We start from the raw sequence: 12,040 nt of genomic DNA on the forward strand, positions 1-12,040 counted from the left end.
CTCTTTCCTCTATTTCCCTTGATTCTCCTCCTGTCCCACTATCATGCTCAGTCCCCACCAGGATTTCAGCACTTCCTCTTTGTTACGTTGCCCTTGATCCTGCCCTACCAGAGATAGGACAATTATTATAGAAGTCTCTATTCCTGTTTTCACTTGTCATAATTCTATATATACATTTTAGAGTTCTTTTAGTATATAAATATTTATTATCTATAAGTCTTCTTGGTGGAGTGACCTTTTTATCATCATATAATGTTCATCTTTGTCTCTTTCAATGGATTTTGACCTAAAGTCCATTTAATCTGAAATTATTATTGCTACTGCTATTCTCTTTTGGAGATTACTTGCTTGATAATTTTTTTTCCTTTCTTTGATTTCCAATCTATGTCTTGTGTCTAAACTTTACCTCTTGTGGGCAACACATTGATGGTCATTAAAAAAAAAATCCATTCTACTACTGTTCTCTGTCTCTTGACTGAAAATATTAATCCACTTATACTCACTGTGGTTAACAATAGGCATAGATTTAGTGTTGTCATTTTGTTTTACTGTTTGGTGGTTTCTTTGTTCCTGTTTATTTTCTGTGTCAAAATTTTTGTACATGCATGAATTGTTCATTAATCATTAGTTTTGTGTTTACTGAGTATTTTTTTTGGCATTCTTCATTTTGATAAGATTACTTTTTTTATAACTACCTTGAAGTTTACCTTGATCCTCCTAAAATGAAAGCAGTCTTTTGATTCTTGAAAATTGCCTTGACTTCCTCTCCAAATGGAAGTTCATATATTTTATTCCTTCTTTTTGTTTGGAATAGCCATTTAGAGTTTAATTTCCTCTAGTTCCTAGAAACTAGTTTTTCAACTTTATTTTGCTTTGATGACATCTTTATGTTAATATCTGGTCACGTTGTCATGTGTCCTTTTCTCGGGGTTTTGTCTGTTGCTGTTGGCGCTCTCTGATAGACTCCTTTCAATATTTGTTGTCGGGCTAATCTACTTTTCACAAATCCCCTTAGTTTTCACTTATCTGGGAATGTCTTAGGTTTGTCATCATTTTCAAAAGACAATTTTTCTTTTGGATTCTTGGTTGGCAATTATTTTGCTTTATTCTCTGCATGGTTTCTGACAAGATAGTATCCATAGTTTTATTGGTGCCCCTTTGTAAGTGATATTTTTCATTAACTGCTTTCAGAATTTTATCTTGTCTTTGGTTTTAGAAAGTTCTATTATGATATATGTCTTGCTGATTTGAGGGGAATAGGGTTCTGTATGGGGTTCACTCAGCTTCTTGGATGGTAACTTCTGACAATATTGGGGAAGTTTTAAGCCAACTTATCTTCCAAAATTATACATTTCCCTCTCCTTTTCAGGAATTCCTATTACATAGCATTATTCCTCTTAGTGTTCCATATACTCTTAGGCTGTCTTAATTCTTCTTTCTTCCTTTTTCCTAATTGTTCCACATATCCCTTGAATCATGCTCTATTTCATGGAATCTTCTATCAGCTTGATTCTACTTCCATCCACTTCTATTTCACATAATTTATTGTTAATTTTTAAAATTTCTAATTGTTTCTGTGTGGCTTCTAATTATCTATTGACTTTCTCATTTTTCTCTTGTATTGTTTTCCTGAATTCTTCTATGGTGTTTTCTCTTGATTACTTTAAGGATCCTAAATCTACATCTTCTAAATTATTTCTCAGGTAGTTTTATGTCATTTGTTTTATTTTATTTTGGTTTTCTTTCCCTTTATTTTGCTCATTTGTTTGAGACCCCCTTTCCTGCTTTTTCATATGATTTGCTTTTGTCTGCTATCTCTAAAGCGTTAGATGTCTTTTTAATTTATTTTGTACATATGTTTATAATTTACTGTATGTATTTATGCTGTCCTCATTTTTGTTTTGTTTTGATATATCAGGGCGGGCAGGATAGGTGTGCTCCACTAATCCACTACTCACCAGGCATGTGGGATAGTGGGGAGCAGGCTGGGTAAGTATGAGCCACTATTGCCATCTGTTCAGTAATGGAGAAGCATGGAATAGCTCTCATCCATCTCAGCTCTCAGATGAGGGGGGCAGTAATGTGGGGCCTGGGTGGCAAGTGGCCACTAGTGCAGGAGTGATCGGCAGGTAGATGTGGTGGTGACCACTGGGGCAGGTGTGTTCACACACATGTAGGTGGGACATCGGGAGAGGCAGGCAACCAGAAACACTCACTACGTGGGTAGCACAGCGAGTATGAGGGATGATGGGCAGTGTGGTGTGGTAGGCAACTGGTAGTAAGGTTGCACTCACTGCCAGTTACTGGGTAGGTGGTACAGGAGTGCCCACTGCAGCTCGCTGGATAGGCATGGGGCATAGCAAGTGGAGCAGGAGTGGGCAGAGGGGATGGAGGTTCATACCATGTTCTCTGGGCAGGTGGGGCAGCAGGGGCTAGGGGTGGGTTTCACACCACTAAATCACCAGGAGGGCCAGAGGAGGGGGAGCATGTTCCCTCTGCTCACTGGGCATGTGTGACTATGTGCTTCCCGTTGACCACAGCCAGCAATCAGAACGTGGCCCCAATCAAGTAGGGGTATAGGGGTCTGGGTGTATGTGTGTACTTTCTAGTTAGTTAGAGGAATCTCCAACTGACACTCTATGGATCTACTACACCATGCTCACCTGGTGCCTTCCCTGCTTTTGAACTCCAGCACCCCTGGAGCACTCATCTGCCTTTCTGTACCTAACGTCCTCAGCACTAGTTCAGACTCTGCTCTTACTTGGCTGTGAGTATGTCAACACAGTTTCTCTGTCTCCTTTCAGGAAGTCTCTGCTCTGAGGTTGCCTTCCTATGTGCCTCATTCAGGACCTCTGCTGGCTTTGCCTCAAGATGGTCACATTGCGCTGGTTAGCTGGCAGGGAACCTCCACTCTGTCTTTTCAGTCGTTTACTGTTTTTATTCTATTTCTTCTCCCATTTGGTATTCTACCTAATTCTTCATCTTTCCATTTGATGCTCAGGATTCCAAGATTATCACTTATATTTGTTTCATTTAGTTTCCTGGGTCTTTGATGTAGAATAGCACAATACATCTAAGTCGCCATCTTTGAGTGTCTGTTAAATGAGATCTTGACGGTGAATTTTGTGGTTAAATCAGCGTTTAGTCATTGTAACATACTCAGTATTATACCTTCTTGGTTGCAGATTGGCTTTGGAATGGAACTTTTGCGGGTTGAATCTTAGCTGTGCTTATTAGTAATTGTGTAACTTTAACCAAGCTAACTGCTTTGTGCTACAGTTTTCTTATCTGTAAAATAAGATAATAATACTGTATTGTTCTGAGGAGTAAACAAATTACTATTTTTACCACAACAAAGGACAATACTAGGGACACATGGTAGGGAGTTAGTCCAGTCTGAACCCCACCTCAGTGGGGCAAACCAAGAACGGAACATAACAGATCAGCAATAGGAGCAAAGCCAAGCCACAAAGACCCCAAGGAACCCCAAAAATAGACATCAGGCTAGAAGGGGAAGTTCTCAGATTTCCCCCAGGACCAGTGGGGAATTATTCATAAAGGTCAGCAGACAGACCTGGAATTATGTATACTGTCTGGAGGGGTTTTTTTTTTTTGCTAGTTATTATTATTATTATCTCTTTTGATTAATCATTTTTCTTTTTGTTTTGTCTCTGTGGTTGTTGGTTTGCCTACCTATATAAGATAGGCCTGAGAAGTGAGGTAGTTAGTTTATTGGACCAACCTGGCCAATAAACACATGTGGGATTAATTGAAGGGCAGAGAGATAAATGCTTGGCGAGCCTCGGCTTTCTTGTCTCGTGCTCTTTGATCATCGGACCAGTGTGTGGCTGCCTTGCTTGTTCTGTGCCTAAATTTGCAAGCCACACTACCGGTGGGACACCTAACCCGTGGACTGTGTCGCTGTAATTCAAGGTTCCTTCAAGACCTGCTTCGCCACACCATTGGAATTTACATCTCTTGAGCTGGGGACTGTCGGACCCTGTCATCTGGCTGACTGTTGGTGATCTGTCTTGCTGTTTGCTGCCTGTAGCCGGATAGTCTGAATTGCTCTACAGAGGGCTACCCGGTGGCCCTCAAGACTTGAAGGACTGCCAGTGTCTCACAACTGTCTAACGGGAGTGAGTTGCACTGAGCCATTTGTACTGCTTCATAATTTAATTAACTGTTTATTTCTTATGTTACATATCTATCCATCTGTATAAATATATATAAAATTATTAGCATTCTGGTTTTGTTTCTCTAGAGAACCCTGTCTAACACAGGAAGCAAGCTCAAGGAGAAAGCAACTGGACCAATGGTTCCAGAGGGACTTGTGGGGAGGAGGAGGCAGGGGAAAGGAGCAGTGAACAAAGACACCATAGACAGGGGAACAACTATGGAATTAAAAGCAACAAGGAAGAGAATGTAGAGATCTTGGAGGCGTTGGAGCGGCAGCAATCTAGCTGAGAGGATTACTAAGAAGCAGAAGAAGAGCAAGCATGATTGTAGGGCAGGAGGAAGGTAAAAGAAAACAGAGGAAAGATCTGGAAGCAAAGCTATGGATACACGTATAACATAGGTGTTTAAATATATAAATAAATTCATAAAATAGAGGTATTGGCATACGTACATATATTTATATGGCAATACATTGAAGTAGTGGACAGACTTTGGGCCTCTGCCATACCCTCTTTCAATGCAAGAACATTTTGTTCTAATAACCTGGCATTCTGTGATGCTCACCCTCCTGGCACGATCACTAAAGACAAAATTTTGAAGTTCTCTTGTTATTTTAGATAAAATAAAAGATGGATAAGATACAAGAAATTGTTTTGGAGAAACTTAAGTAATTGCTTCTACTATAACAAGTTTGTTACGTATTTATTCCTTTTTTATGCTGAGGGAGATGCATTTTTACTAACATATAGAACATGGACTTTTTGAGTATTAATGTACAATATAGGAAGGAAGGAGAAATTACATAATTCTTTCAGCTAAACTCTCTTTACCATGTTTCTGGCTGACCACGGTGGGCTTTCTGATATTTCTATGAAATGCAGATTTTGGACTGTAATTTTAAATAGTCCAATGCTATATAAAATAAATGTAAAAGCTATTTTGAGTAATTTTCTGGTCAGTTATTTTAAAGAGGCGCAAAGTTGGAGCCTGAATTGTCTCATATGGCTATCTGAATCTTTATTGTAATACAGAAATTCATTGCCAAACTATCTCAAGATCTGTCTAACAACTAAGTGTTTTGCCACTAAATTATAGAAAGGAAGCTAAGGAAAGAGGAATGAATCTACTGTTTTATGAAATTATTTCACCTCAAAATTTCCAACTCCACATGTTGAATAAGGAGCTCTACTTTGTGTAATTTGGTCAGAGTACCCATTTTCTAATACTGATTATAATTGTACTCTCTGCATGATTGTTATGCTTTAGGAAAATAACTTTAATCTATGTCGTTGCTGAATCTTTATCGAATAAGCCACACCATGACAGGATCCAACTATAGTTTTCTGCAAAAGAGTTCTCTACCAGTGGCCACATGGAAATGTCTGGAAGCATTGTTGGTCACCACAACAGCAAGAGCCATACAACTGGCAGCTAGCAGCCAGGGATGCTGGTAAACATTTTACAAGTACCTGTCAAGCCCTAATGACAGATAGTTATGAATAAAACGTTAATAGTGCCAAGGCTGAGAGACAGAAATCCAGCTAAGCCATAAAAGGGTGTGGCAATTTTAGTAAATATTTAAAATATTTTCATCATATATTCAAATAAATAGGTATATAAAATATCATATACTTCAAATCACATTTAAAAAAAATCTAATGCTAATTTAAGTGGCCTGGTAGATCTTGGATCCTATAACTTCTACGCTTCCTGCCAATATAAATGGCAATGAGATAAATAAAAGCAATGTTGTGGTTGTATAAAATCAGCTCCATATTTTATAAAATAGAACTGGAAATAATGTAAAATTAAGACCATAAATATTACTTATTTACAATGGAAAGGAATTTAGTTTGACAATGAAAAAGAAATGCATAGGTGGTCTAATAGGTACTGCAATACCTTAAAGTTAGTATTTCTGACCTTATTTTAATCCTAATTTAAAGATTAGGAATTGATCTTTACTGGGTTGTACTTCTGTTATTCCTGATCATGTAAATGGAACCTTGTCTTGCAAAATTTATTATTATCACACTGAATCAAATGCTGGAAAAATAGCCTAGGACGTTACTTACTGTGATGTTATGTAAGTGATCCTAATTGGCTAATATTCATAGTTGTTAAAAACAATATTAAAAGGCAAGTAAATGTTAAAACCAAGGATCTTAATGTCTATGTTTTAAACTTGGTGTCTAGCACACTATAACATGAACTATATATAACATGATCTCAAATGGGTCTCACTGACTTAGAAAGAAAGGGATATGTACAAATATAACCCATAGCCAGATAATATATTGCAACATATAGCGACCCTATAGGGCAGACTCAAACTGCCCCCAATGGCCTTCCAGGTCCCATCTTTTTCCTTAAGAGTTGCTGGTTGGTTTGAACTCTCAACTTTTTGGTTAGCAGATGAGTACTGACACCAATGATCACCAGGGCTCTTTATGTACAAATATGTGAGGATAACATTTAAAATATCCCTATAAAATCACAGTAATCTTTATTAAACAGAAATGTCAACATGTGAAGTTATTGCTTCTCAGCCTATCCTCTCTGTAGATCTATACGCTTCGGAAAGCAGTGGCTCCACTTTTCTAACCCTTCCCTGAAGAATCCATCTATTTACACCATGTCAAAAGGGTAGTTTGGGTGTCCCGGAAGGACTCCGTCAAGTGCCCTTTACATATTCTTTGAGTTTGGGGAACAAAAAGAAGTCTGAAGGGGCAAGATTGGGGCTACAGTGTGGATGGAGTAAGCTTTCTCAAAATAAAAAAATTCTCATAGGACAGCACTTGCGATCCATGAAGATGGTGGAAATGCATTGTCTTGGTGGAAAACAAATCCTCAGTGCACCTTTCCTGGCCTCCCCCCGACCCAGCCCCATGCAGCTTTCAATAAGCCCTGATTACTGCCCCGTGTCCTTCAAGAAAAACTATCAAGATGATTCTTTTCAAATCTAAAACACCATAGCCCCCTCAGCTTCCCGTCTGCCTTGAACAGATAAACTGGCGTAGCAGCTCCTTTTGGAAGCCACCATAATGATTGGGGTTTTTTAAAAAAGCATTCCAGAAGATTAAGACAAGTGTATTGCTGGGAGACATTGGCTGCAGCTATCCACTGCTGAGAAACGTTGAGACTTGTCTTGTTTGGAATACACACGTGCCTGTATGGACTGGAACTGCGGTAGCAATACTTTTTGACTTACCCTCATACACACTCCAAGTACTGATGGATAGAAATTTGGTCTCTTGCCGAGCTCTGGTTTTTCTGAACACTCTAGAACATAAAACCTTAGGACATGGTAACGCCTAGCTATGCGTCAAATACAGTCTGAACTATACTTGAACACTATTTAGGTTATAGATGAGTAGGACCAGTCATCCTTCTCTCCTTAGAATCGACTTCACTATATCCTACAGCGTTTTCATGCTGATGCTAACCGACAAAAGGCAAAGGCAACGGTTCCTCTTTCCTGCACAAGCAGCCCAGTGGCCCCCCGAGCCAGTCCTCCGCTGTTCTAGGACCCGGGTCACACCTGCACGTGGTGACCACGTCCCTGGACTTCGCCCCATCCCTGGGTTTTCGCCTCGTAAACCCAGGGGGGCCTTGTCCACCGGGCCCCCTATCTCCCGACACCCCAGCATCCCCAGCACTGCGCAGCCAGCCTTTCTCGGAACTCACCGGTTACGCATATCGACTCCAACATCGTCCCGCCGACGCCGGGGTGGCGGGCTGCGGGGGACCCAGGCCGCCTCTGGCTCCGGCCCTGGCCTCAGCGGCCGGTCGCGGCTTCGTGGGACAGGATAGGGATGATAAGGGCGGACGTGAGGGTACACGGCTTTACGCGGCGCGACTTCCAGTTCGCAGCTACTGGAAGGTGTGGAAGGCGGCCCTACAGTGGGCAACGGTGCTTGGATCCCGCCGCCGTGACGTTGCTGCCTCTCCCGTTGCTAGGAAACAGGGCCCGCTGTGCGCGAACACTCCGCTTCACAGAGCCGCTGGGGGCGCTAGCGCGGCGGGGCCCGGGCTCTCCGCGCCCGCTCCTCTCGCCTGCCTACAACTCCCGGCGTGCACTGCGCCACGCCGTACCCCGGCGCTTCCGGCCTGTGGTCGCCGCCCGCGGGGTCGCACCTGCTGGATACAGCCTCTGGACCCATGATTCGCCCTGACATTTGTGAGCTCTTTCAGGGGTTTAACTCCGTCGTAGCTTTACACAAGACAAGGGTGGTATGACACTCAAGTCTGAGCTGAGAGTCGCCAAGCTGGCTCTCCTCAGCGTTTTAAAGGTTGCGGAAAAGCTAAAACAACGTTGATGGTTGTATCGCGCATCCGTATGCTCGGACGAGGAAGTCAGTCGGCCGGTTGAGCTGGATTAAAGATGCAAACTTTGGGTCGGGTAGATTCCGAGTCAGGGTAACAGACACCCCACGCCCGACCCCCACCACCACCCTACACAGACCAGAAACCAAACGCAGAAAAACCAAGCTCTTTTCAACGCAAAGCGACTCTAGAATTGCCCCATCGGCTTTTTCAAGGCTGTAATATTTACAGAAAGGAGCCCTGGTGATGTCGTGGGATTTGCATTGGGCTGCTAACCTAAACGACAGCGGTTCAAAACTACCAGCAGCTCCTTGGGAGAAAGACGAGGCCGCCTATTCCCCTAGATTTACACTTTGGGAAACCACCGGGGCAGTTCTCTGTCCTCAGGGTCGCTGGGAGTTGGAATCCATCCATGGAAGTGGGCACTACAGTAGGAAAATTTACTGAAGCCAACTGCAACAGCTTCCTCCTGCCCAGGCTGGACAAAATACAAGAAAACACGCGTTTAATGTAAAGGACACGGAATGTTACTCCTCAACTAACTCTATTCCTTTTCGCATTGAAAATATGAACATACAAGGAAGTGTAGAGATTATGCCATCTGACAAGGAGCAGTGGTGGCACAGTGAGTGCTGACACTACAGAAAGCTGAGGCCACCTGTTTCTCGAGGACTTCAGCCTTGGTACCCCTATGATGCAGTTCCACGTTGTCTTGTGCGGAGAATCACTAAGTTAGAACCCTTTGCAAACAATCTTTGGTGCTGCTGTGGTTTAGACATTGGGCTGCTAACATCCAAGTCCACTAGATGTTCCTGGTGAGACACACTTGTAAAGATTTACAATCTTGGAAACCTTTTTTAGGGATGCTGTAAATTGAATTGGGATCAACTAGATGGCAGTGGGCTTGTTTGCTGCTGTTGTTTTTATTGTGTACAAGGGTCTGGGCTAGACTTTGAGGACATAGCAAGGGAAATGAAGAACTATACAGTCTGTAAGAAGCGCATGACAAGATCCCTTTGGCAATGCCAGTCTTCCGAGGGCCGTGTTTTCAGGACTGAAGGTAAGACAAAAGGAATGGAGGTGTATTTCACATACCGGGAATGAAAGAAAAGCTGATCAAGACCATCATACTTTTAGAACCGTCTGATAGCCTGAATTGTTTTTTTTTTAATTTCATCAATTAGGAAGAAACTGGACATTTAATTTTAATAAAAATAGCAGGTAATCTACCTCTTATTCTGTGAGAAAATCATGTAAGCTCTATCTTCAAAATATATCTAGAGCCCAGCAGCTTCCCAGCAATACTAGTCATCTGGTTCAAGCCACCAATCTCTTTTGCCTGAATGATGCTCAAAACTCAGTGGTCTGAGTAAAACATCAGATCATGTCACTCCTGTTCTCAAAACACACCATGGTGTCCTTATCTGTGAAATTCTTTGTGACCTACTGTCCTATCACTTCTTGGATCTCATTCCTCTCTATTTCACTCCCTTTTCCAGACCCTCTGGTCACCTTGGAAACCTGAAAAACCAAACCTTTTCCCATGGAGTCAATTCTGACTCATTGCAACAGCAGAACTGTAAATTTTTATGGAAGCAAGCTGCCTTGTCTTTCTCCATAGACAGATTGGTGAGTTTGAACTGCTAACCAGCTGGTGACAGCCAAGTGCTTAACCACTGTGCCACCGGGGATCCTGCAACTCAGGTAATCTGTGATTATGCCAGGTACAGTCTCACGTCAAAGTAGCTCAAGGGGGCACTGTTCTGTGATCCTCTGTCCTGGAATATTCTTCCTCCTAGATAGTCACAGAACTCTAAAATCTAAAAAAAAAAAAAAAAATCAGTACCCTGGAGTCAATTGACTCGCAGTGACTCTTGCAGAGGTTGATGGATTTGAACCATTAACCTCATGGTTAGCAGTCCACTGCATCACCAGGGTGCCTTTTCATGCAACTTGCTCATTCATTTTATGCCCTGGAATAAAACTAAATGTTAACCTTTCAGTGAGGCTTTCTTGGCCACCCTATCTAAATTCCACACCTTTTCTGCATTTCCTTTCCACCTGTCTCTGCCTTTTTCTTCCATTAGCACGTAACATTATCTAGTTTTTTGTGTGCTTCATCAATTTGTCTTCGTTATTATCTGTCTCCATTCCAGAAATGAAACTTCCAAAGTGCAGTGATTTGGGATTGTTCTTTGTTATATTCCCATCATTTAAATCAGTCCCTGGCACACAGTATATAAACTCAATAAATATTTGTGAATGTATTTAATAATAATAGAAAATGTAAGTGATTCCAATGCTACTGCAAAGAAAATATATGAAAAATTGAGGCTGGAAGCTGAAGAACAAATTTGCTTTGGGTTAATACTAGCTATAAGCAACACCATCTTTTGTATTCATATGAGCAGTTTCTCTTGTAACATGTGTCTTAAGGAAAAACGTTTGTAAGTGAAGCATACTGTTAAATTCCTTATATTTCTACAACTCTGAAGCCCAATTTCCAAGCTTGTCATAAATGCACATATTACTCCTGTAAAGTTCTAATTTTTAAAATAATTACTGCTTAGAACCATGATGTTTTAAAAAATCATTTTATTGGGGGCTCTTACACCTCTTATCACAACACAATCCATTCATCCATCCATTGTGTCAAGCACTTTTTTTACATATGTTGCCATCATCATTCTCAAAACATTTGCTTTCTACTTGAGCCCTTGGTATCAGTTCCTTATTTTTTCCCCCTCCCTCCCCTTCCTTCCCACCCTCATGAACCCTTGATAAATTGTAACTTATTGTTATTTTCATATTTTACAACATCCGCTGTCTCCCTTCACCCGTGTTTCTGTTGTTTGTCACTGGGAGGGGTCGGGGGGAGGGCTATAGAACCGTGATTTTTTTTTTAAAGGAAGGGACTCCTAAAAGATATAACAACAGCAAAAAGATAGAACCAAGTCATATATTTTGTGTCTGTGCAAAGAATTTACTCTGAACACTTTAAGTTAGTTTAGTCATATTGTTTGTCTTCACTATCTTGTGAAGAAACCAAGATTGTATTATATTTATTCAATAGCTATTTATTCATATACAAGGTGCTGACTGGACTCAGTACTTTCAGAACACATTAAAAGACATCATTCCTACCCTCAAGGAATCTACTGACTAGAATGGAAGGTTTGTGGAAAAATGGAATGGAAATATGATGGGATTTTTCTCATGAACATTTGAGATCCTAGGTGAAAGAGAGCAAGAAAGATCTATATAGAGAAAATCAGTTAATGAAACAGTTAAGTGCTTGGCTGCAAGCAGACTTGTTAGTGGTTCAAACCCTCTAGCAGCTCCACAGGAGAAAAAAAAGCTTGGCAAAAAAGAAAAAAATCTTAGCAATCTCTTTCTCTAACGAGGTGATCTAGGAAGCCCTCTGCGGCGTTGGTACCGTTACACAAGGCCACTGCAAAAACAACAGTAAGGCAAGGCCACATCTACCCACCTCTGGTTTCCCTCTTGCCACAAAGCTCAGGGCAGACGTGTCTCT

At 41.3% G+C, this 12,040-nt stretch overlaps 1 protein-coding gene across 1 annotated transcript in view; it reads right to left on the reverse strand.

Moving 5' to 3' along the window:
* Window positions 1–8,004, reverse strand: part of KIAA0895 (KIAA0895 ortholog) — a 51,267-nt gene extending 43,263 nt beyond the window's left edge. Inside the window, exon 1 of the mRNA XM_004708153.2 lies at window positions 7,867–8,004. Within this exon, the coding sequence (XP_004708210.2) occupies window positions 7,867–7,891 (25 nt within the window). The 5' untranslated portion in view covers window positions 7,892–8,004. The remainder of the gene's footprint in view (window positions 1–7,866) is intronic.
* Window positions 8,005–12,040: the final 4,036 nt, after the last annotated feature.

This window comes from Echinops telfairi, unplaced genomic scaffold (assembly GCF_000313985.2).
Source record: "Echinops telfairi isolate 266 unplaced genomic scaffold, ASM31398v2 ScPeMD7_7;HRSCAF=31, whole genome shotgun sequence".
Lineage (NCBI taxonomy): Eukaryota > Metazoa > Chordata > Mammalia > Afrosoricida > Tenrecidae > Echinops > Echinops telfairi.